The following is a 27,275-nucleotide window of genomic DNA, read 5'->3' as shown; positions in this document are numbered from 1 at the left end:
TTGTTGAGAGCAGTAGCAACACTTTTGCAGTTCTTCATGGTTAACGTTCTATCTTTTCAAAAAAGCCGAGTTAGACAGGATTATCTACATATACTGAGAAGCTCATGCTATAGATAGAAGCGTGCTACATGGCAGACCCATCCAAACTCATCTCTCAGCATGTCCAGCCCATCCCTCAGCATGTCCAGCCCATCCATTATCTCAGCTAATCATGCCTAGCAGGAATGTTCATGTCTTTTTCTGTGGCTAAACCAAATAGACTCATAATTTAACAATTGTATTTGTATTTACAGATGGCATAACATTTTGTTATTAAGACACATGAAATGTCACATCTTCCAGAAGGCATTTCTGCCAAAAATTGCATTTTGATGAAGATTTTTTTTTCTTCTCATTCAAATCACTTTCCTGTGAAGTAGAGACATACGACTTACGCCTAGCTTCTTGAAACGGTTCACACATAATTCCTCCTTTCACCATTTCCCTTCACTTGTGGACTTCAGTTCACAAGACATCAGCTGTCTGTGACCAGCCGAAAAAACCTTTCCAAGCCAAACCTTCATATGCTAACAATATGCTATTGGTATAAAACTTTTCAACTATTGTCTTTTTCTTTCTTTGAGTCAACTACTCAGCACATTTTATGCACTGTAGTGCTAGCTAGCTGTAGCGTATGCTTTCAGTACTAGATTCATTCTTTGATCTTTTGATTGGGTGGACAACATGTCAGTTTATGCTGCAAGAGCTCTGATAGGTTGGAGGACGTCCTCTGGAAGTTGTCATACTGTGTAGGTCTATGGAAGGGGATGAGAACCAAGACCCTCCTAGGCTTTGTATTGAAGTAAATGTCCCGAAGAAGGACAGAAGCTAGCTGTCCTCTAGCTACTGTCCTGGTTCAACCCTACAGAGTGATGTTGAGGCTACTGTCGACCTTCAATGGAAACAGTGTGTTTTAATCAATTATTTGGTGTAATTTTATCTAAAAATGATAAAAAAAAAAAAAGTTTTACTATTTCTATTTAGGGCCAGATAACATTCCTATTTTTTGGTTGATTCTTTCCAGTGTGTCAAATAGTTATCTCTTTGCTTTCTTTGCTTTGGTTGGGTCTAATTGTGTTGCTGTCCTGGGGCTCTTTGGGGCCTGTTTGTGTTTGTGGTGGAATGTGTGGGTTATAGAAGTTAACAGCTATTTTCTGGATTTTGATAACTATAGTCCTAATATCTCGCTCTCTCACTCTATCCCTCGCTTTCTCGTTCTCTCTCTATCTCCCCCTATCTCCCCCTTCCCTCGCTCCTCTCTAGATGCCGTGGCCTCGAACCCCTACAGAGCGAGTGTTGATGGAGCTGTTTGAGGGGAACGCTGCCCAGTTCCTGGCGATAGTGGAAGCGCTGTGGGACACCTCCCGTCGCCCACTTCAGACAGGCATGCCCGAGGAGCCAGAGATACAGGAGGTCTCCCTGGAACTCATGTCTGCAGGCATCAGTATACTGTCTGGTTAGTATTGTACTTACATTACATTCGGCAACTATTCAGACCTCTTGATGTTTTCCACATTTTGTTATGTTACAGCCTTATTCCAAAATGGATTCAATAAAAAAACAAGTGATAAGTCTTTTTGACATTTTTGCAAATGTATTAAAAATAAAAAACATAAATAACTTATATACATAAGTATTCAGACCTTTTGCTATGACACTTGAAATTAAGCTCAGGTGCATCCTGTTTCCATTGATCATCCTTGAGATGTTTCTACAACTTGATTGGAGTCTACTTGTGGTAAATTCAATTGATTGGAAATTATTTGGAAATGCACACACATGTCTATATAAGGTTCCACAGTTGACAGTGCATGTCAGAGCAAAAACCAAGCCATGAAGTCGAAGGAATTGTCCATAGAGCTCCAAGGCAGGATTGTGTTGAGGCATAGATCTGGGGAAGGGTACCAAACATGTTTTGCAGCATTGAAGGTCCTCAGGAACACAGTGGCCTCCATCATTCTTAAATGGAAGAAGTCTGGAAAAACCAAACTGAGGAATCGCGGGAAAAGGGCCTTGGTCAGGGAGGTGACCAACAATCCGATGTTCACTCTGACAGAGCTCCAGAGTTCCTCTTGGAGATGGGAGAACCTTCCAGAAGGACAACCGTCTCTGCAGCACTCCACCAATCAGGCCTTTATGGTAGAGTGGTCAGATTGATGCCACTCCTCAGAAAAGGCACATGACAGCCCACCTGGAGTTTGCCAAAAGGCACCTAAAGACTCTGAGACCATGAGAAACAAGATTCTCAGGTCTGATGAAACCAAGATTGAACTTTTTGGCCTGAATTCCAAGCATCACATCTGGAGGAAACCTGGCACCATCCCTACGGTGAAGCATGGTGGTGGCAGCATCATGCTGTTGGGATGTTTATCAGTGGCAGGGACTGGGAGACGAGCCAGGATCGAGGCAAAGGATGAACGGAGCGAAGTACAGAGAGATCCTTGATGAAAACCTGCTCCAGAGCATTCAGGTCCTCAGACTGGGGCAAAGGTTCGCCTTCCACAGCCATGACAACGAAGGAGTGGCTTCGTGACAAGTCTCTCAATGTCCTTGAGTGGCCCAGCCAGAACGCATAACTTTAACCCAATGAAACATCTCTGGAAAGACCTGAAAATAGCTGTGCAGCGATGCTCCCTGTCCATTGCTTTGTCATTATGGGTTATTGTGTGTAGATTGAGTGGAATAAGGCTGTAACATAATACAATTGTAAAAAGTTAAGTTGTCTTAATACTTTCCGAATGCACTGTATATAACCGTTATCCCGGTTAGTATCGTTGAGATTTAGAATCTATTTTGCAAGATAGATCCTTTAGCCCACACACTCATAGGCTAGCTTCATTAGACTACACTTCAGTAGTCTCACAGTGGCTGTTGGAAAAGACTACCATTGATTGGACTGATTGAGATTGATGCTGTTTCCCTTCATTGTATGTTTAGGAATTGGAGGGTCCACTGAGCGAGCCAGGGATGACAGTATCCCCACCTGTTTAAATGCAGTGACAGCCAACTTTACTCTGATGGACATGGCGGCTGCTGGTGAGAACTTTGGAGTACTGTCTTTCCATATTAGCTAGTATGGTGCTGAAGGTGAAGTTTACCCTAAAACCAAAATTGGCTACTTTTCCTAATGTTACACTGTCTGTTGGTATAAAACAACATGATCAGTCCACCCCTTCAAGCTATCGCCTAGTCATTTGAAGTATGCGCATCAAGCTTGTTTGTGTCTGAACAGGTAGCGAAACTCCAAGTTGGTTCATCAATAAACAAATTACATTGATCAAGTTCACCAAATTATTATCCAACTCGGTGGTATTCTCAAGTATACAACAAGGAAACAGACCAATATTTTAAGTTTATTTTCAAAATTATTTTTTACCCTTTTTCTCTTTCATCACATCCAATTGGTAGTTACAGTCTTGTCCCATCGCTGCAACTCCTGTACGGACTCGGGAGAGGCAAAGGTCGAGAGACGTGCGTCCTCTGAAACAGGACCCAGCTAAGCCATGATGCTTCTTGACACAATGCCCGCTTAACCCGGAAGCCAGCCGCATGTGTCGGAGGAAACACTGTACACCTGGCAACCGTGTCAGCATGCGTGCACCCGGCCCACCACAGAAGTCGCTAGAGCACGATGGGACAAGGACATTCCCTCCACCAAATCTGGATGATGCTGGGCCAATTGTGCGCCGCCTCGTGGGTCTCTGTCGGCTGTGTCAGAGCCTGGACTCGAACCAGGATCTCTAGTGGCATAGCTAACACTGTGATGCAGTGCCTTAGACCCCTGCACAACTCAGGAGGCTGAAACAGGCCAATTTAAAAACAATTTAACTATATTGAGCTATTGAACTTGTGATTAGTGTGATTGCGAAACAACACACCACTATTTGTCATACTTCAATTGCTTATTATCGTTATTATTCCCACCACTACTCCTTCAGCTTTTATGCAAAATATACCATTTTAACTTTATATCGTGCAGAGAGGTTTAACTTGAGTTGGTTACATTTACATTTTTGATACTCATACTTTTTGAAATATAATCAGTTGAATATTCTAATTTTAACATGGAGGTCTACAGTGACCAAAAGATGCAACTACGACTGACCACAACCACACAAATACTGACCACAAGCACGCAACCACTGACCAGATCTACTGACCACACAACTACTGACCACAACTACTGACCTCAAGTACTGACCACAAACACACAACTACTGACCACATCCACACAACTACTGACCACACAACTACTTACCTCAACTACTGACCACAACCACACAACTACTGACCACAACCACACAACTACTGACCATAATCAATGACCACAACCACACAACTACTGACCACAACCGCACCACTACTGATCACACAACTATTTAACCACACAACTCCTGACCACAACTACGGACCACAACCACTCACCACATCCATACTGTAGGTCCCAAAGAACCTGCAAAACAACCATACAATTACTGACCACAACTACTGACCACAACCACTCACCACATCCATTCTGTCGGTCCCAAAGAACCTGCAAAACAACCATACAACTACTGACCACAACTACGGACCACAACCACTCACCACATCCATACTGTAGGTCCCAAAGAACCTGCAAAACAACCATACAACTACTGACCACAACTACGGACCACAACCACTCACCACATCCATACTGTAGGTCCCAAAGAACCTGCAAAACAACCATACAATTACTGACCACAACTACTGACCATAACCACTCACCACATCCATACTGTAGGTCCCAAAGAACCTGCAAAACAACCATACAACTACTGACCACAACTACAGACCACAACCACTCACCACATCCATACTGTAGGTCCCAAAGAACCTGCAAAACAACCATACAACTACTGACGACAAATTATAACCACAACTACCAATCACAACTACTGACCACAACCACAACTACTGACAACTTCTAACCACAACTGCTGACCACAAGAACTGTTGAACACTAACTGCTGACCACAACTACTCGCCACAAAAACTACTAACCACAAAATCTACTAACCACAAGAACTGACCACAACTACTCACCACAATATCTACTGACCACAAATACTGACAACAGCTACTGATCACAACTTCTGATCACAATCACACAACAACTACTGACCAAACAACTACTGACCATAATATTACTGAACCACACAACTACTGACCACAACTGGGCTACTGACCACACAACCACTTTCTTATGTCTCTAGGTCTTTTAACACAAACTAACTAGCTAGCATGCCATCTGTCAATCGAATCTAGAAATATAGCTAGATTACTAGCAAGAAAAAAACTATGTTTTCACTGTGGGATGATGTAAAAACACCATTTCACCCGGTGCTGTCTAAATCCACCTTTTTAGACTGCCACACTCAAGGTTCCATGGCTTAATAGTAATTACAATGGCTTCCACCCTTACATACCAGGGTTCAAATCCTGCCAGCCTTCCAATTCAACCCAAAGGTGTTCGATGGGGTTGAGGTCAGGACTTAACTGTGCAAGCCAGTTAAGTTCTTCCACACCACTCTCAACAAACCATTTCTGTATGGACCTTGCTTTGTGCACGGGGGCATTGTCATGCTGAAACAGGAAGGGCCTTCCCTAAACTGGTGCCACAAAGTTGTAAGCACAGAATTGTCTAGAATTTAATTGTATGCTGTAGCAGTAAGATTTACCTTCACTGGAACAAAGGGGTCTAGCATGAACCATGAAAAACAGCCCCAGACCATTATTCCTCCTCCACAAAACTTTATATTTGGCACTATGCATTCTGGCAGGTAGCATTCTCCAGGCATCTGCCAAACCCAGATTTGTTCGTTGGACTGCCAGATGGTGAAGTGTAATTCATCACTCCAGAGAACGCATTTCCACTACACTTGGCATTGCGCATGGTGATCTTAGGCTGGTGTGTGTGGCTGCTCGACCATGGAAACCCACTTCATGATGCTCCCGATGAACAGTTCTTGTGCTGACGCTGCTTCTAGAGGCAGTTTTGAACTCAGTAGTGAGTGTTGCAACCGAGGACAGACTATTTTTTACGTGTTTCAGCACCCAGTGGTCCTGTTCTGTGAGCTTGTGTGGCTTACCACTTTGCGGCTGAGCCGTTGTTGCTCCTAGACGTTTCCACTTCACAATATCAGCACTTTCAATTGACCGGGGAAGCTCTAGCAGGGCAGAAGTTTGACAAACTGACTTGTTGAAAAGGTGGCAATCTATGACAGTGCCACGTTAAAAGTAACTGAGCCTCCCGGGTGGCGCAGTGGTTAAGGGCACTGTACTGCAGCGCCAGCTGCGCCACCAGAGACTCTGGGTTCGCGCCCAGGCTCTGTCGTAACCGGCCGCGACCGGGAGGTCCGTGGGGCGACGCACAATTGGCCTAGCGTCGTCCGGGTTTGGGAGGATTTGGCCGGTAGGGAAATCCTTGTCTCATCGCGCACCAGCGACTCCTGTGGCAGGATGGGCGCAGTGCGCGCTATCCAAGGTTGCCAGGTGCACGGTGTTTCCTCTGACACATTGGTGCGGCTGGCTTCCGGGTTGGATGGCGCTGTGTTAAGAAGCAGTGCGGCTTGGTTGGGTTGTGTATCGGAGGACGCATGACTTTCAACCTTCGTCTCTCCCGAGCCCGTACGGGAGTTGTAGCGATGAGACAAGATAGTAGCTACTAAACAATTGGATACCATGAAATTGGGGAGAAAAATGGGTCAAAAAAATAAATAAGTAACTGCCAATGTTTGTCTATGGAGATTGCATGGCTGTGTGCAATTTGTCAGCAACCTCTCAGCAACGGGTGTGGCTGAAATAGCCAAATCCACAAATTTGAAGGGGTACTTTAGTGTATACAGTGGGGCAAAAAAGTATTTAGTTGGCCACAGTGCACTCTCTTAAAAAGATGAAAATGAAAATGAGACAAAATGAGAAAAAAAAATCCAGAATATCACACATTTTTAATGAATTTATTTGCAAATGATGGTGGAAAATAAGTATTTGGTCAATAACAAAAGTTTATCTCAATACTTTGTTATATACCCTTTGTTGGCAATGACAGAGGTCAAACGTTTTCTATAAGTCTTCACAAGGTTTTCACACACTGTTGCTGGTATTTTGGCCCATTCCTCCATGCAGATCTCCTCTAGAGCAGTGATGTTTTGGGGCTGTTTCTAGGCAACACGGACTTTCAACTCCCTCCAAAGATTTTCTATGGGGTTGAGATCTGGAGACTGGCTAGGCCACTCCAGGACCTTGAAATGCTTCTTACGAAGCCCTCCTTCGTTGCCCGGGCGGTGTGTTTGGGATCATTGTCATGCTGAAAGACCCAGCCACGTTTCATCTTTAATGCCCTTGCTGATGGAAAATCTCACGATACATGGCCCCATTCATTTTTTCCTTTACACGAATCAGTCGTCCTGGTCCCTTTGCATAAAAACAGCCCCAAAGCATGATGTTTTCACCCCCATGCTTCACAGTAGGTATGGTGTTCTTTGGATGCAACTCAGCATTCTTTGTCCTCCAAACACGACGAGTTGAGTTTTTACCAAAAAGTTATATTTTGGTTTCATCTGACCATATGACATTCTCCCAATCTTCTTCTGGATCATCCAAATGCTCTCTAGCAAACTTCAGACGGGCCTGGACATGTACTGGCTTAAGCAGGGGGACACGTCTGGCACTGCAGGATTTGAGTCCCTGGCGGCGTAGTGTGTTACTGATGGTAGGCTTTGTTACTTTGGTCCCAGCTCTCTGCAGGTCATTCACTAGGTCCCCCCGTGTGGTTCTGGGATTTTTGCTCACCGTTCTTGTGATCATTTTGACCCCACGGGGTGAGATCTTGCGTGGAGGCCCAGATCGAGGGAGATTATCAGTGGTCTTGTATGTCTTCCATTTCCTAATAATTGCTCCCACAGTTGATTTCTTCAAACCAAGCTGCTTACCTATTGCAGATTCAGTCTTCCCAGCCTGGTGCCGGTCTACAATTTTGTTTCTGGTGTCCTTTGACAGCTCTTTGGTCTTGGCCATAGTGGAGTTTGGAGTGTGACTGTTTGAGGTTGTGGACAGGTGTATTTTATACTGATAACAAGTTCAAACAGGTGCCATTAATATAGGTAAATAGTGGAGGACAGAGGAGCCTCTTAAAGAAGAAGTTACAGGTCTGTGAGAACCAGAAATCTTGCTTGTTTGTAGGTGACCAAATACTTATTTTCCACCATAATTTGCAAATAAATTCATTAAAAATCCTACAATGTGATTTTCTGGATTTTTTTCTGTCATAGTTGAAGTGTACCTATGATGAAAATTACATGCCTCTCTCATCTTTTTAAGTGGGAGAACTTGGCACAATTGGTGGCTGACTATGTACTTTTTTGCCCCACTGTATATAGTGTGTCTCAAAAACATAGGCCTATCACTATGTTAACTTCATTAAGGACCATCAATAAAAAGTATTTCAGCCAGCCGAGCAAGCACGCAAAGTATATTTTACACAAGCCAGTTTTCTTAGCAAAACACTGCTTGCTTTGAAGCCTGAATTAGGATTGGGAATGACATCGCCAGTGCTATAGAGGTGCACATTATTTAGATAAATAGTGGCAGCAGCCTCCTACACTATTGCTCTGCAACTGCTAGCCCGCGTTGAGCAGTGTGTGTTTGTTCCCAGGGGCCGGGGGAGAGAGAGAGGGAGGGAGGGGGTAGCCACGCTACTATAGCAGTCACAATGCGGTGAATTTAAAAACTACTAGGAATTGAAGGCAATTTCCACCTAAATGTGGCTTCTAGCAAGATATCTAAAATATGTGAATGTTGTCAATAATGACATTTGGTGATGGTATTAGTGGGTTGATTTGAAGACATATGAAAAAATGATTTAATACTGGATATATGTTTTTTACCGACTGTAACTTGTCCTAATGGATACCAGAACTTCTTGGAAAAAAGTGACGATGTTGTTGAGAGGACTATCCTGCTTTGCTTTGTACCCCCAGGGGAGAACAAGGTGTCTTTGGATGCAGCGGTGAAGTTTGTCAAGCTGCTGTTTCGATATGAGCAGTGGGACATGTTCTGTATCCTCTCTGACACACTGCAGCACACCGTACTGCCTGTAAGTCACAACACACATCTACCGGGACTGGCTTCATACAATTATGTCGTATCAGTTACATACACAGTTGACTAACTAAGCCATACGTCTTCTGGATCTAGATCTATGAGATCAGCATATACTGGGTTAAAACATTTGGGTCAGAAGAATCATTGTGTCCAGATAAAAATGGTCCTACTGTAGCAACTACTGTAATGCTTGTGGAGTGAGAATGACTAGATTCCAGTTATAATACACAGTTATAATGTACGACTTGTGCGTGTGCGGACAGAGAATGGAGGGGAGGTCTTTCAGGAAGTCAGAGCTGGAGCTGAGGTTGCTGGACTCCATGGAGCGCCTCATGTCTACACAGAAGATCAGACTCAACACCAAGGATGACACTGTGTCTGGTACTGTAGCTGTCGATACTTCTGTCAACTAGCTGTAGAACTTTTGAAATGGCATATAACAAAAGAGTGCTGGACAGTGATTTAAGATGTTGTGTGTTGTTGTGGTGTCTCCACAGAGAAGGACAGGCATCTAGGAGTGGTTATGAGTGAGGAGTTTGTTGGTCTGGTGCAGGCCTTATACAGCTGTGTCTGTGGTTCAGCTCAGGTTAGACAGTGCATTGTAGAATCCTATAGTATCTATCTATTCCATATTGAATCAGTGACTGCTTACTGAATACCTGTGTGTATCTTTCATCGTTGTATAGGACGTGCAACCTGACAGAGACCTGGTGATGGACATAGTGCTGTACCTCTGGTCTAAATGTAAGATCATTTTCCAGAGAGCCCAGGTTCGACACTGGGACCCTATACACTTCCTGGGCAAGATGGAGAACCTGGACAAGGTACAGTAGCTCTACACCAGGTTTTCCTAAACTTGGCATTGCTTGTACATACCCGTCGGGGGTACGCCAAACAAAAAAGTGATTCACATTTAAAAAATAATAATAAAAACATTTTTAATTTTTTTCAAACAATACATTTATATTTTCCAACAGGGATATACATTTGGGGAGGTTTTTTTCTCACCTGAGTAGCCTCGTTTCACTGCCAAAAATACAATTAAACCATCTAGTGTTGAGTGAAATAACAGCACAATGTCAAATACAGGTAGCCTAGTCAAATAATTAACATCCAATCACATTAACCGTTACTCTCTCGCGGGAATTCCACTAACGGTCCATATGTAGCAAAATGTAGCTGCTGCTCATTCTGTTTGCTCTAAAATATATATATTATAACAAAAATATTTTTAAAAAAGTAAGGCCCGCGTCCATAGAGACACATACCAGCTCTAGTAGTACTGATACTACCAGCAGTACTACACTTGCACCTGTTGACGACACAAGTTGTTCTGCTTCCACGATCACATCCAATGCTAGCACTGACAGTTGTAAATCTGATGCAGCCGAAGAGCTACTGCCCCCTTACCCGGGAAAGCACCGAACAACAGACAGACGTTGGACCATCAAAGAGGCGCCAATATGATGAGAACTACATTGATTTGGGCTTCACTTATATTGGGAGTAGTGCCTTTCCTCAGCCACAGTGTTTTATATGTGTAAAAGTACTATCTCACAACTCGATGAAACTGTCACTCTTGCTCAGACATTTAGAAACAAAACATGCCAATTTGAAAAATAAGCCACAGGTGTTTTTTGAGCGAGAATTAAGATGACTTTAGAGTAGTAAGACATGTATAAAAGCAACAGATACCATTAATAAGAAGGGGCTAGAAGCATCTTATATGGTGAGCTGCCGAGTGGCTGGGACAGGCAAACCCCATACTATTGTGGAGGACTTCATTCTTCCTGCTGCTGCGGATATGGCTGGTACAATGCTGGGGGAAAAGGCAAAAAAAAACTATACAATGTCTTCATCAAACAACACTGTTTTACGACGCGTCAGTGACATGGCAGAAGATGTTTTAAAACATTTATTGCTTCGCATACAAGCCAGTGAATTCTATGTGTTACAGCTGGATGAGTCAACAGACGGGCCTGGCACAGCTCCTGGTATATGTCCGTTACGTTTATGGGGGGTCAATTAAAGAAGACATCCTCTTCTGTAAACCACTGGAAACCAGGACAACAGGAGAGGATATTTTTTAAATACTGGACAGCTTTGTGACTTCAAATGGACTTTAGTGGTCAAGATGTGTTGGTATCTGTACTGATGGAGCAAAAGCCATGACAGGGAGGCATAGTGGAGTGGTAACGCGCGTGCAAGCAGTTGCTCCCGACGCCACTTGGGTACACTGCAGAATCCACCAAGAGGCTCTTGCTGCCAAGGTAACGCCTGACAGCTTGAAATATGTTTTGGACACTACAGTGAAAATAGTTAACTTTGTTAAAACAAGGCCCCTGAACTCTCGTGTATTTTCTGCACTATGCATTGATATGGGCAGCGACCATGTAACGCTTTTACAACGTACTGAGGTGCGCTGGTTATCAAGGGGCAAAGTATTGACACGTTTTTTTTAAGCTTAAAGTTTCTTTACTGACCATCGTTTTCACTTGTCTGACCGATTGCAAGATGATGAGTTTGTCACACGACTGGTCTGTCTGGGTGATGTTTTTTCTCGCCTGAATGATCTGAATCTAGGATTGCAGGGACTCTGCAACTATATTCAATGTGCGGGACAAAATTATTAAGAAGTTGGAGCTCTTCTCTGTCTACATTAACAAGGACTTCACACAGGTCTTTCCGTCATTATGATTTTTTGTGTGCAAATGAACTCAAGCTTACGTACAATGTCAAATGTAATATAGCGAAGCACCTGAGTGAGCTGGGTGTGGAATTACGCAGGTACTTTCCAGAAATGGATGACACAAACAACTGGATTCGTTATCCCTTTCATGCCCTGCCACCAGTCCACTTACCGATATCTGAACAAGAGAACCTCATCGAAATTGCAACAAGCGGTTCTGTGAAAATTGAATTTAATCAGAAGCCATTGCCAGATTTCTGGACAGGTCTGCACTCAGAGTTTCTTGCCTTGACAAATCGTGCTGTTAAGACACTGATGCCCTTTGCAACCACGTACCTATGTGAGAGTGGATTCTCAGCCCTCACTAGCATGAAAACTAAATACAGGCACAGACTGTGTGAAAAATGATTTAAGACTGAGACTCTCTCCAATACAACCCAACATTGCAGAGTTACGTGCATCCTTTCCAGCACACCCTTCTCATTACCTGTGGTGAGTTATTCACCATTTTCGATGAACAAATATAGTTTTATATGTAAGATGGTTAAATAAAGAGCAAATTATTGATTATTATTATATTATTATTTGTGCCCTGGTCCTATAAGAGCTCTTTTTCACTTCCCAGGAGCCGGGTTGTGACAAATTCACAGTCATTCTAATGTTTAATAAATAGATCATATACTGTGTGTGTGGCAGCCTTACAATGATGGCAAAAAAACAACATTTGAGAGTGCGCTGACTGACCCTGGTGCTAGAGGGGGTACACCGCTGGAGTTTGAATGTTTGAAGGGGTACGGGACTATAAAAAAGTTTGGGAACCACTGCTCAACACAAATCAGTCTCTGCAAATATGTACTGTACATGATAGCTACTTATTTCATGTGTTATACTCTCTCTCTCTCTCTCTCTCTCTCTCTCTCTCTCTCTCTCTCTCTCTCTCTGTGTAGTGGGTGTGGACCCTGTCTGTGCTCAGTGAGGTGGCTCATGTGTGTGAGCTGGCTGACTCAGATCCCATGGTGATAGCTGAGATGACCATCAGGCTGGCCATGGTGCTGGAGAGCACTGCTGACTCCACTGTCCATTCAGGCAGGAAGACAGGTAGTTACTACCACCACTACCACACTGTGGGTCACACTGATACCTTATTTCAGAACCCTTGACTTTTTTCACATTTTGTTATGTTACAGCCTTATTCTAAAATTGATTAAATAAAAAAACATCCTGGGCAATCTATACACAATACCCCATAATGACAAAGCGAAAACAGGTTATCAATTTCAGCAAATTTATAAAAAATAAAAAGTATTCAGACCCTTTCCTCTGAGACTTTGAGTCCATTGATCATCCTTGAGATGTTTCGACAACCTGATTGGAATCCACCTGTGGTAAATTCAATTGATTGGAAATGATTTGGAAGGCACACAACTGTCTATATAAGGTCAAAGGAATTGTCGCCATGAGGTCGAAGAAATTGTCCGTACAGCTCGGAGACAGAATTGTGTCGAGGCGCAGATCTGCGGAAGGGTACCAAAACAATTCTGCATCATTGAAGATCCCCAAGAACACAGTGGCCTCCATCATTCTTAAATGGAAAAGTTTGGAACCACCAAGACTCTTCGTAGAGCTGGCTGCTCGGCCAAACTGAGCAATCGGGGGAGGTGACCAAGAACCAGATGCTCACTCTTATACAGCTCCAGAGTTCCTCTTTGGAGATGGGAGAACCTTCCAGAAGAACAACCATCTCTGCAGCACCACCAATCAGGCCTTTATGGTAGAGTGGCCAGATGGAAGCCACTCCTCAGTAAAAGGCACATGACAGCCTGCTTGGAGTTTGCCAAAAAGCCCCTAAAGACTCTCAGACCATGAGAAACAAGATTCTCTGGTCTGATGAAACCAAGATTGAACTCTTTGGCCTGAATGCCAAGCGTCACGTCTGGAGGAAACCTGGCACCATCCCTACGGTGATGCATTGTGGCGGCAGCATCATGCTGTGTGGATATGTTTTTCAGCGGTAGGGACTGGGAGATGAGTCAGGATCGAGGCAAAGATGAACGGAGCGAAGTACAGAGAGATCCTTGATGAAAACCTGCTCCAGAGTGCTCAGGACCTCAGGCTGGGGCTTAGGTTCACCTTCCAACAGGACAACGACTCTAAGCACAGCCAAGACAACGAAGGAGTGGCTTCGGGGCAAGTCTCTGAATGTCCTTGAATGGCCCAGCCAGAGCCCGGACTTGAACCTTTTAGGTTATAAATAAACAAAGCAAAAAACTAACGGACGACTAGGAAAAGTTTAATTTCTTGACGCACCCATCCTGGCGGGATAATTTTTGTCAACATCTGCTGAATTGCAGAGCGCCAAATTCAAATTAATTTTCTAAAAATATTTAATTTTCATGAAATCACAATTGCAATATAGCAAAACACAGCTTAGCTTGTTGATAATCCACCTGGCGTGTCAGATTTCAAAAAAGCTTTACAGCGAAAGCAAACCAAAGGTTTATGTGAGGACATCTCTCTAAGCAGACAAAACATTACAAACAGCTAGCAGCAAAGTAGATTGGTCACGAAAGCAATAAAATGAATCGCGGTTACACAATAAATGTTCCTTTTGTTCGATAAAGATTATTTTCATATCCAAAAACCTCCATTTGGTTGGCGCATTTTGTTTAGTAATCCACAGGCTCGTGCAGGTCACGACGGGGCAGACGAAAATTCCAAATAGTATCCGTAAAGTTCGTAGAAAGATGTCAAACGTTTTTTATAATCAATCCTCAGGTTGTTTTTACAATAAATAATCGATCATATTTCAACCGGACTGTAGATTTTTCAATAGGAGAGAGAGAGAAAATGTCTGCTCCAAGCTGCTCGTGCATGCAAAACTCTGGGGGCACACCGCCATCCACTGACGCGATGTAATCGTTCTCGCTCATTTTTCAGAATAAAATGCTGAAACTATGTCTAAAGACTGTTCACAACATGTGGAAGTCATAGGGAAAGGAATCTGGTTGATATTCCTTCAAATGGAGGAAAGGCATGCAATGGAAAGGGACGTTTCAAAATAAGATGGATTTTCCTCAGGTTTTTGCCCGCAATATCAGTTCTGTTATACTCACAGACAATATTTTGACAGTTTTGGAAACTTTAGAGTGTTTTTTTATCCTAATCTGACAATGCATATTTTAGCATCTGGGCCTGGGAAATAGGCAGTTTCATTTGGGTACGTTTTTCATCGAAACATCAAAATACTGCTACCTACACTCAACCCTATACACTTGGGTGAATAAACTAAGTTTATTCACCCAATGGGTCAAACAGCTACGAAGACATGTTTGCATGAGTACATATATTTGTACCCTCCTTCTTTTCTCTAAAAACTACATCTTTGTAGCTAGGCAGGAATTTAAGTGATGTGTGTAATAAACTGTTCCTTCCCCCTTCATGTGACCTGACCTGACCTCGGCCCCCATTCCTCACTAATCCACAGCTGTCCAACCTTATCAGTGACCTGACCTCGGCCCACATTCCTCACTAATCCACAGCTGTCCAACCTTATCAGTGACCTGACCTCGGCCCACATTCCTCACTAATCCACAGCTGTCCACCCTTATCAGTGACCTGACCTGACCTCGGCCCACATTCCTCACTAATCCACAGCTGTCCAACCTTATCAGTGACCTGGCCTCGGCCCACATTCCTCACTAATCCACAGCTGTCCAACCTTATCAGTGACCTGATCTGGCCTCGGCCCCCATTCCTCACTAATCCACAGCTGTCCAACCTTATCAGTGACCTGATCTGACCTCGGCCCCCATTCCTCACTAATCAACAGCTGTCCAACCTTATCAGTGACCTGACCTGACCTCGGCCCACATTCCTCACTAATCCGCAGCTGTCCAACCTTATCAGTGACCTGATCTGACCTCGGCCCAGACTTCTCACTAATCCACAGCTGTCCAACCTTATCAGTGACCTGACCTCGGCCCACATTCCTTACTAATCCACAGCTGTCCAACCTTATCAGTGACCTGATCTGACCTCGGCCCCCATTCCTTACTAATCCACAGCTGTCCAACCTTATCAGTGACCTGACCTCGTCCCACATTCCTCACTAATCCACAGCTGTCCACCTTTTCAGTGACCTCAACCATGTGATTGCCTTTTCCCTTACTTAGTAACTTTCCAGGCCCCTGGCTCTTATCCAGCCTCCATTGAGTGCAGCAATGCTCCCCATCTAACCTGACAGAGCTTGAGAGGATCTGCAGAGAAGAATGGGAGAAACTCCCCAAATACAGGTGTGCCAAGCTTTTGTAGCGCCATACCCAAGAAGACTCAAGGCTGTAATCGTTGCCAAAGGTGCTCCAACAAAGTACTGAGCAAAGGGTCTGAATAGGGTCTGTATGATATTTCAGTAAAAAAACATTTGCAAACATTTCTAAATACCTGTTTTTTAATTGTCATTATGAGGTATTGTGTGTAGATTGATGAGGGGGAAAAAACAACTTAATCCATTTTAGAATGAGGCTGTAACATAACAAAAGGTGGAAAAGGTCAAGAGGTCTGAAGATTTTCTGAACTGTACGATCACCCTTGCACTATATTGAAATGATGGTCTCATTCCAGATTTTCCCTGACACTTCTCCAATGTACCTAGGTCCATGGATCTGCAGTGATGTATTTTTCCCATGTTGTCCCACAGCCTCAAGCGAAGACGACAGCTTGGAATCGACACCCACAGAGAAAAACACAGAGACTTTTTCAATGTTCAAGAAGTCGACAGCGGAGCAGCTGCAGTCAGTGTGGAACGTGGTAGAGAGAGGTCTGGAGGGAGTGATCAGAGGCTGGACCAGACTACTGCCCTGTGATGGATCAGCCATCTCTGACATGGTCTTCATGCAGGTAAGACCTCACCTTAACACCTAATGTTATCTCCTCTCCTGCACAGCAAATAAAGTACATACTTACAGTCTGAAAAAGTCTTAAATTCATTCATCTGATTTAAAGGCCTTAATAAGTCTTAAAATGTTACATTTTCAAAGATCTTGCAAATTGCGTCGGAGATGACTACAGTGTTTTACCGTTATACCGTGCCGCTGCTTAATTGTTGCCACCACGGCAACAAAAGACAAACAATTGATCATCAAATAATACGCAAGACAAATTTTCAAGAGAGCTATCCACATGTGCGCCTCTGAGTCGGGCTGTTGCCAGAGGAGATAGAGGAGAGAGCAAGGTAGATTATACAATCTGATAGATAAGAACACTAACTAGAGCTGGGACGGTAAACCAAAATGACACCGATCATTGCCCTCCTCTTACTGAAACAATTTTGGTTATGGGGGGTGGCTTATGGTGGAGAAATTGACATTCAATTCACTGACAACAGCTGTAGTGGACATTATTGCAGTCAACATGCTAATTGAGACATCTGTGACATTGTGTGACAAAACTTCATATTTTAGAGTGGCCTTTTATTGTCCCCAGCACAAGGTGCACCTGTGTAATGACGATGCTTGATATGCCACACCTGTCAGGTGGATGGATTATATTGGCAAAGGATAAATGCTCACAACAGGGATGTAAACAGATTTTTGCACAGAACTTGAGAAAAATAAGCTTTTTGTGCATGTGGATAATTTCTGGGATGTTTTATTTCAGCTCATGAAACATGGGATCAACACTTTACATGTTGCGTTTATATTTTTGTTAAGTATACACTACCGGTCAAAGTTTTAGAACGCCTACTCATTCAAGGGTTTTTCTTTATTTGATTAAGACATCAGAACTATGAAATAACACATATGGAATCATGTGGTAACCAAAAAGTGTTAAACAAATCAAAATATATTTATATTTGAGATTTTTCAAATAGCCACCCTTTTCCTTGATGACAGCTTTGCACACTCTTGGAATTCTCTCAACCAGCTCAACCAAGTTGTATCTTCATGTCTGTAACTTCGCTCTCACTCCACTGTAAGCTCTCAGCTCTTCACCCTTGACCTCCCATTGGCCAAGGCCTCCTGCCAAACCGACAACAAGTTACTCCAGGAGTATACATGTTTATGGTGTGTCGTGACGTTGCTACCATTAATGCGGTGGCGGCTATTCATCGAATAATTACCAACAACATTAAATTATTACGCGATTAAATTAATCATAACAATTAAATAAGTATTAATCTAGGGCACCACGGGAAAGGTTTATTTAACGAGTTACCGTTTCCGGAATTAACTAAAAAAATATCAGAATATCTCAATATACAATCCATCATCTATCAATAATTTGCTCCTATTTCAGTTTCATTCTGAACGTCGTAATATCCTATAAATCTGCACGAACCCAAGTCTCCATGATGAATCAGTTTACACAAATTGTCATAATTATTTAGAATAATCACAAAGAATGACATAAACACACACACAGGATAGATTATACGTTGATTACTAACAATGTAATGAAAAGTCCCTAGTGGACAAACCCGATATGACGGCTGGGTACACAATGAAAAGGGGTGGGGAAAGAAAGAGTGGGGAAGGAGAAACAAAGTTTAAAGTACTCTCATCGTAAGTGTGGATATTTAGCACCCTGACAACCGCTCATTCTGATTTAGAAATGCAAAGTACATATTTACACTTGTATGTCTTTGTCGTCTCGCTCTGTTGAAATCGCCCCATCAGTCTGTGACGAATAGTTTGACAGAAAGTCTCTAGTTGTGCAAGTCTCTGGACCATGTCCTTAGTAGTTGTAGTAGGTATTCCTTTGTTATGGAAGTGTCTTTTAGAATGGATACATCAGACGTACCAATGGTCTTTTGATAGGGAAATGTTCTTCCCCTCTCATCTTCGTTAGACTGGATCCTTCAAAGGTATACTTAAACAGCTGCAGACTGAATGTTCCGATGTAGTCTTTATCTTCTTAACTCGAGAGTTTGAGGGTCTTACCATTTTCTGGTCTGGTTGAGTCTAACCATTTTACACACCAGTAGCAACCCTGTAAAGTAACAACCTGGGGCGGCAGGTAGCCTAGTGGTTAGAGCGTTGGGCCAGTAACCGAAATGTTGCTGGGTTGAATCCCCAAGCTTTCAAGGTAAAAGTATGTTGTTCTGCCACTGACGAAGGCAGTTAACTTCACTAGGGTAGGGGGCAGCATTCAGAATTTTGGATGAAAAGGGTGTCCAAATTAAACTGCCTGCTACTCAGGCCCAGAAGCTAGGATGTGCATATAATTAGTAGATTTGGATAGAAAACACTCTAAAGTTTCCAAAACTGTTAAAATAATGTCTGTGAGTATAACAGAACTGACATGGCAGGCGAAAACCTGAGGAAAATCCTTCCAGGAAGTACTATTATTTTGAAAGGCTGTTCTTCCATTGAAAGCCTATCCACCATACAAAGACTTAGGACCCAGTTCACAATTTCTATGGCTTCTTCTACATGTGGCCAGTCTTTAGGCATTGTTTCAGGCTTCTACTCTGAAAAATGAGGGAGATACAGCACTTTCAATGAGAGGACAGTGGAAATTTCCAGCCATGAGCCCAGCCTGTGATCGGGCCCCAACATCGGGCCCCTTCTAGGGCAGACTGCACCCCACCGTGCTAACACGACAGCACCCCAATCAGAATAGACCAACAGTCCAGCAAGACAGCTTTGCAGAAGTTGCACAAAGAATAGAGAACCCTGCTGCAGCCGAGCTAAACCAGATTAGGCATCTGCTGAACATAATCTGCTCAAAAATCCATTAATTAATTATTTTATTATCAGAAATATAATTATTAGAAATACAACCTATTATCATTATGAGTTCAGTTGTATATAAGATACACAGGAAAGGGTTCAAGTTGGCTCATATAAATATACTATATACAGTGCCTTGCGAAAGTATTCGGCCCCCTTGAACTTTGCGACCTTTTGCCACATTTCAGGCTTCAAACATAAAGATATAAAACTGTATTTTTTTGTGAAGAATCAACAACAAGTGGGACACAATCATGAAGTGGAACGACATTTATTGGATATTTCAAACTTTTTTAACAAATCAAAAACTGAAAAATTGGGCGTGCAAAATTATTCAGCCCCCTTAAGTTAATACTTTGTAGTGCCACCTTTTGCTGCGATTACAGCTGTAAGTCGCTTGGGGTATGTCTCTATCAGTTTTGCACATCGAGAGACTGACATTTTTTCCCATTCCTCCTTGCAAAACAGCTCGAGCTCAGTGAGGTTGGATGGAGAGCATTTGTGAACAGCAGTTTTCAGTTCTTTCCACAGATTCTCGATTGGATTCAGGTCTGGACTTTGACTTGGCCATTCTAACACCTGGATATGTTTATTTTTGAACCATTCCATTGTAGATTTTGCTTTATGTTTTGGATCATTGTCTTGTTGGAAGACAAATCTCCGTCCCAGTCTCAGGTCTTTTGCAGACTCCATCAGGTTTTCTTCCAGAATGGTCCTGTATTTGGCTCCATCTATCTTCCCATCAATTTTAACCATCTTCCCTGTCCCTGCTGAAGAAAAGCAGGCCCAAACCATGATGCTGCCACCACCATGTTTGACAGTGGGGATGGTGTGTTCAGGGTGATGAGCTGTGTTGCTTTTACGCCAAACATAACGTTTTGCATTGTTGCCAAAAAGTTCAATTTTGGTTTCATCTGACCAGAGCACCTTCTTCCACATGTTTGGTGTGTCTCCCAGGTGGCTTGTGGCAAACTTTAAACGACACTTTTTATGGATAAATGGCTTTCTTCTTGCCACTCTTCCATAAAGGCCAGATTTGTGCAATATACGACTGATTGTTGTCCTATGGACAGAGTCTCCTACCTCAGCTGTAGATCTCTGCAGTTCATCCAGAGTGATCATGGGCCTCTTGGCTGCATCTCTGATCAGTCTTCTCCTTGTATGAGCTGAAAGTTTAGAGGGACGGCCAGGTCTTGGTAGATTTGCAGTTGTCTGATACTCCTTCCATTTCAATATTATCGCTTGCACAGTGCTCCTTGGGATGTTTAAAGCTTGGGAAATCTTTTTGTATCCAAATCCGGCTTTAAACTTCTTCACAACAGTATCTCGGACCTGCCTGGTGTGTTCCTTGTTCTTCATGATGCTCTCTGCGCTTTTGACAGACCTCTGAGACTATCACAGTGCAGGTGCATTTATACGGAGACTTGATTACACACAGGTGGATTGTATTTATCATAATTAGTCATTTTTGTCAACATTGGATCATTCAGAGATCCTCACTGACCTTCTGGAGAGAGTTTGCTGCACTGAAAGAAAAGGGGCTGAATAATTTTGCACGCCCAATTTTTCAGTTTTTGATTTGTTAAAAAAGTTTGAAATATCCAATAAATGTCATTCCACTTCATGATTGTGTCCCACTTGTTGTTGATTCTTCACAAAAAAATACAGTTTTATATCTTTATGTTTGAAGCCTGAAATGTGGCAAAAGGTCGCAAAGTTCAAGGGGGCCGAATACTTTCGCAAGGCACTGTAGCTGTGCAGCGATGCTCCCCATCCAACCTGACAGAGCTTGAGAGGATCTACAGAGAGGAATGGGAGAAACCTCTTAAATACTTGTCTGCTAAGCTTGTAGCGTCATACCCAGGAACACTCATCTGTAATCGCTGCCAAAGGTGCTTCAACAAAGTACTCAGTAAAAGGTCTGAATAGTTATGTTAAACAAATCAAAATATATTTTAGATTTTAGATTCTTCAAATAGCCATCCTTTGCCTTGATAAAAACTTTTTTCACGTTCAAACGGCTCTCCTGTAAAGTTGTGACTTGCTTACTGAATTGGGTCACATATGCTGAGCACTTGTTGGCTGCTTTTCCTTCACTCTCCAATCCAACTCATCCCAAACCCTCTCAATTGGGTTGAGGTCGGGTGATAGTGGAGGCCAGCTCATCTGATCTAATAAGATATGGTGCGACAAATTACCTTCAGAAGTCACATAATTCGTTAAATAAAGTCCACCTGTGTGCAATCTAAGTGTCACATGATCTGTCACATGAGCTCAGTATACATACACCTGTTTTTAAAGGCCCCAGAGTCTGCAACACCTCTAAGCAAGGGGCACCACCAAGCAAGCGGCACCGTGAAGACCAAGGAGCTCTCCAAACAGGTCAGGGACAACGTTGTGGAGAAGTACCGATCAGGGTTGGTTTATAAAAAAATATCAGAAACTTTGAACAACCCACGGAGCTCCATTAAATCCATTATTAAAAAAATGGAAAGAATATGGCACCACAACAAATGTGCCAAGAGAGGGCCGCCCACCAAAACTCACAGACCAGGCAAGGAGGGCATTAATCAGTGAGGAAACAAAGATACCAAAGATAACCCACTATGTCCATAGTACCACTTTAAGCCGTACACTCCACAGAGCAGGGCTTTATGGAAGAGTGGCCAGAAAAAAATAAGCAAACACTTTTGGTGTTCGCCAAAAGGCATGTGGGAGGATCCCCAAACATATGGAAGAAGTTACCCTGGTCAGATGAGACTAAAATTGAGTGTTTTGGCGATCAAGGAAAACCCTTTGTCTGTTGCAAACCCAGCACCTCTCATCACAATGAAGCATGGTGGTGGCAACATCATGCTGTGGGGATGTTTTTCATCGGCAGGGACTGGGAAACTGGTCAGAATTGAAGGAATGATGGATGGCGCTAAATACACGGAAATTCTTGAGGGAAACCTGTTTCAGTCTTCCAGAGATTTGAGACGGGGACGAAGGTTCACCTTCCAGCAGGACAATGACCCTATGCATACTGCTAAAGCAACACCTGGGTGGTTCAAGGGGAAACGTTTAAATGTCTTGGAATGGCCTAGTCAAAGTCCAGACCTGAATCCAATTGGAAATCTGTGGTATGACTTATTGATTGCTGTACACCAGCGGAACCCATCCAACCCATCCAAACAGCAGTTTTGCCTTGAAGAAGGGGCAAAAATCCCAGTGGCTAGATGTGCCAAGCTTATAGAGACATTCCCCAAGAGACTTGCAGCTGTAATTGCTGCAAAAGGTGGCTCTACAAAGTTTTGACTTTTGGGGGTGTGAATAGTTATTTAAGCTAACCTTTTCAGTTTTTTTTGTCTTATTTCTTGTTTGTTTCACAATAAAAAATATTTAGCACATTCAAAGTGGTAGGCATGTTGTGTAAATGAAAAGATACAACCCCACCCAAAATCTATTTTAATTCCAGGTTGTAAGGCAACAAATAGGAAAAATGCCAAGGGAGGGTGAATACTTTTTGCAAGCCACTGTATTTCATTTAACCTACTTTAATAGTGAAAATGGTGACTGAACAATAAAGGATTGAAATAACATTTCTGAATTGGAATAATGCTCTTCTTTTAGTCTTTAATCAGACCCCATAACTGTCCGTGTGCATAGTTAGCATGTCGTGGCATAACACAACAGAACAGATAAACTGGAATGACCGTCTCACTCATGGTTGTACATACAAAAACACGCCCCAAAATATTCTAATGAGCCACCACATGTTAATCACTAAAAGAGTAAAGAACCCTTTTCTGAACTGCAAAGAACAATTTAAGCGCTTAAAAGGTTCTTTGAGTTATTAGGGTTCCACATAGACCCATCACCCTTAACAAGAACCCTTGAAGAACCTTGAAGTGTGAAGCACTAAAAATACCATATTCCTACGTACCTGTAGGGTGTCCAATCAAAAGCAATTTTTTTGACCAATGGGTAAAATAATATGTTAATTGTGTAGATAATCCTCTAAGAAAACCAATGGTCCCAATCTCATGTCTCTATCATAATCTGTTTCAAAGTTTTTTTTGTTTTGTTTTACCCTTGTAGGATGGCCAAAATTAGGGTGACTAAATCAATGGGGGCCAGAGAAAAAAAGTGGTCAAAAATAAGGAAGATGGAACATCTTTGACGTCAGCTAGGCTGGGTTGTGTGCGAGAATGAAGGCTACCTGACAGGCTCACTTTCCCATTGAACTCGTCATCTTTCTTCTCGAGTCCGCAGGACATAAAACAATATAGAAGTAAGATAGATTATCGATTTTCAGACATGAGTAAACACTGAGTATACCAAACATTAAAGACACCTGCTCTTTCCATGACAAAGACTCACCAGGTGAAAGCTATGATCCATTATTGATGTTACTTGTTAAATCCACTTCAATCAATATAGATGAAGGGTAGGAGACAGGTTAAAGAAGGATTTTTAAGCATCGACCATTGTGACATGGATTGTGTATGCCATTCAGAGGGTGAATGGGCAAGACAAAAGATTTACAGTAAGTGCCCTTTGAACGGGGTATGGTAGTAGGTGCCAGGCGCACTGGTTTGTGTCAAGAACTGCAATGCTGCTGGGTTTTTTCACGCTCAACAGTTTCCTGTGTGCATTAAGAATAGTCCACCACCCAAAGGACATCCAGCCAACTTGACACAACTATGGGAAGCATTGGAGTCAACTTGGGCCAGCATCTCTGTGGAACGCTTTCGACTCCTTGTAGAGTCCATTCCCTGACGAATTGAGGCTGTTCTGAGGGCAGTACAGGGAAATGGGAGGTCGCAATTCTATATTAGGAATATTTTCCTAATATTTGGTATACTCAGTGTATGCTCTTCTTATTCATCCGAAATTCCTGTTATTTTTCAAAGATTTCTCACAAAAACAAGCTTATCTCTGTAAAATGTCAAATGAGCACTGAGCTTACCCCAAGCTTTTTATTTTCAAAGCCTTTTATGTTTAATTCAGCTTGTGTCATGCTAATTTACCTTTTTGCAACCATCGGAAACAGCTATGAAGACGACCACCACAACATGTAAAATCCTCAAAATGTTGAGGCGAGAATGATGCACCGCTCTGTCAACAGAGCTTGGTGCTTATTATCGGATGTATTGGGTTACGAAATCCAACTTTTTTGATATACTGTTAATGAAATGTTAGAGAAAAAACCCCTGAACAATTTAGAACATGAATAATCATATTTGTCTTGGTAAAATATATGTTATAAATGTAATCACTAAAGCACGTTTTCACCCACTGTGGGTAGACTACTACCTAATAGTAAGGATGATAATGTATTATTGCATTGTTAGACTAGTGTTTTTCACTAGGTGCTTTGCATTGTGCAAGACTCTACACAACCACCTCCGAGATGACAGCTATTTTGGCCCAGGTCTGTCACCACACATCATTCTCTATTTACAGAAGTTTGCTGGGCCGGCCATGCATTCCCCTGCAGAAGGAGGAGAGGGAGAGAGGGTGAAGAGTCCCTCCCTGTCTCTCTCTCTCTCTCTGGTCCCCATGGACCTGCATCTGGAACTGCTGTCTGTCCAGCACAGAGTCTCCCTCAAGCTGCTCAACACCTGCCCAGGTATGTCAGCAAGGCCTCCAGACAGATAGTCCTCCACCATCCCAGAATGCTTTTCTGTGATTTTTTTCCCCACCAGATTAATCAGGATTTCCTGCTTTTCCAAGACATCCTCTATTTCATCCTCATTGAAACGTACACAAAACCAAACCCGTGTCCCCCTCTTCTTAAGAGTTATTGTCGTGCTCATCATCTCAAATCTGCCATCCTCACTTCCCCTCGACCCATCCACTCTGTATGCTGTGCTGTGCTGTGTTGTGTCCCTTCCCTTAGCTGAGCTGCAGCAGCATGCTGGTGACAGTAGGGGATCTAGGAGGCCCCCTGGTGGTGTGGACATACCTGAGACCATGGCTAACAGAGCCAGAGGAGGTGAGACTGAGAGCCCTCACCCATGGCCTTGCACTCCATACTTTACATGGCTGCATCAGGTTCTCAGCTTGTGTATTTCAAGCTGATATTGTGCTTAAGTTTGATTACTTCATGAATCAGTATTTAGGTAATGCATTAGTTATAAACAGAAGATATTGCCAATTATTGTGAAAATGATTGTGTGGTCCCTAAAACCTCTTTTTACAGAGTCGGTGCTTCTGGAGCGGATCGGAAAGAATACGGTCTCCATAGCTCTGTTCCTGGTCCAGAAGGCTCTGCTGTCCCACAGGAAGGATCAGAACAGCAGCGCCACCAAGAGACTGCTAGAGGTAAAGACACTGAAAATGTCAATTGAATATCATGTTGATTTTGATTTGATTTATTAGGATCCCCATTAGCCGATGCCAATGGCAACAGCTAGTCTTACTGTTGATATGACACATTATGATTGGAGACACATTATATCACAAATGCCATTCTATAAAAATGCTTTGCTTGTCCGTCACGTTGATATGTACATTACAAGAGAATGACTAATGCCTTTAGTTGGTATACACAATAAATAGCTAGTTCTGCTAGCCTTACTTGAGGTTTGCCCACCATTGAGGTTTTCACCCATTCCTTGTATCCTCCCTGTGTTGGTCACAGGAGGCTGTTGTCTTGATAGAGAAGGCAGAGGTGGAGGAGAGGAAGCTGTTCAGCTCCTCTGGTCCGTCAGAGAGGAAGGAGAGAGGAGGAGAGGAGGAGCGAAACACTAGACCTCCTCCTTCCCCTATCCTCCTGTCCCGTACCTACCACTCCATGACCTTCACTCCTGCACCCTACGCCCTGGAGGAACAGGTGATAGGATGTCTACACTAAGCAGACACTCCTGTCTGGATCAGTCAGTGTGTAGCCTACAGTATGAGGATGGTGATCATTATGATTGGGATCATGAGGATCATATCCAGAGCAACTGTCATGTTCTCATGCTACTCTCATACTGTATCTGGGAGGAATGACATACTGTATGTCTTTGTGGGTGCTATTTTAGGGATTCATATGATAGTGTTTTACTGTAAGGATAGTATTATATATTATAAGGATAGTATCATATTATATAGACAGTAGCATGTTGTCTCTCCACGGTGTGGTGCAGGTGTGCTGGTACCATATCTATGCACGTGAGGCTGAGGGAATCAACCTGAAAGTCAGACTAGGAGACATCAACCTGGTGGGCACTGGAGACGAGGTAAGTTACTCTACATAATGTCTACTGACACCTACACACAGCAAGTTCTCACCTTGTCTGCTGCCCTCTTCAGGTACACATTTTATATGGCCATGGGTATGTATTACAGTTCTGTTGCTTTTCAATGCAGCCCCACCAATGTTCCCTCAATTTGTTTTCAGCACTGGCCAAATTTCAGGTCTGCTGAGTGCAAACTTGAACGTTGTAAAAATTCTTGCCGCATGTTTACTGTGAACACTGAGGCTGTACCCGCTTTAAGTTAGTTTTAACAGTGGCCAAGTAGCCTACTGTGGCTATTTGATCATAATGTTGGCCTACCAGAGTGGCCTACCATCAGAAACAATGCTACAGTAGCAGCACATGTGTAGTGTTCAATGTAATGTGTACATTACATGAGACTTTTGAAAAAAACAAAAACATGCAGGACTTGACATTAACCTGTTTATCCACTTGTCCTTCAGACAAAGAGGTGACTGAAAA

General features: G+C 42.9%; 1 protein-coding gene across 1 annotated transcript in view; it reads left to right on the top strand.

The window, feature by feature from the left end:
- The window catches only part of LOC139392739 (cilia and flagella associated protein 54), a 116,590-nt gene that overhangs the window by 5,526 nt on the left and 83,789 nt on the right, over positions 1–27,275 (top strand). Inside the window, exons 8-20 of the mRNA XM_071140952.1 lie at positions 1,303–1,495; positions 2,977–3,075; positions 9,042–9,157; positions 9,429–9,546; positions 9,663–9,751; positions 9,852–9,989; positions 12,802–12,952; positions 16,551–16,750; positions 25,033–25,198; positions 25,469–25,564; positions 25,772–25,893; positions 26,213–26,404; positions 26,703–26,795. Coding sequence (XP_070997053.1) covers positions 1,303–1,495; positions 2,977–3,075; positions 9,042–9,157; positions 9,429–9,546; positions 9,663–9,751; positions 9,852–9,989; positions 12,802–12,952; positions 16,551–16,750; positions 25,033–25,198; positions 25,469–25,564; positions 25,772–25,893; positions 26,213–26,404; positions 26,703–26,795 — 1,773 coding nt within the window. The remainder of the gene's footprint in view (positions 1–1,302; positions 1,496–2,976; positions 3,076–9,041; positions 9,158–9,428; positions 9,547–9,662; positions 9,752–9,851; positions 9,990–12,801; positions 12,953–16,550; positions 16,751–25,032; positions 25,199–25,468; positions 25,565–25,771; positions 25,894–26,212; positions 26,405–26,702; positions 26,796–27,275) is intronic.

The sequence above is a fragment of the Oncorhynchus clarkii genome, chromosome 33 (assembly GCF_045791955.1).
Source record: "Oncorhynchus clarkii lewisi isolate Uvic-CL-2024 chromosome 33, UVic_Ocla_1.0, whole genome shotgun sequence".
Taxonomy (NCBI): domain Eukaryota; kingdom Metazoa; phylum Chordata; class Actinopteri; order Salmoniformes; family Salmonidae; genus Oncorhynchus; species Oncorhynchus clarkii.
The sequence above is the reverse complement of the archived record's forward strand: the minus strand, read 5'-3'. Positions and strand labels throughout refer to the sequence as shown.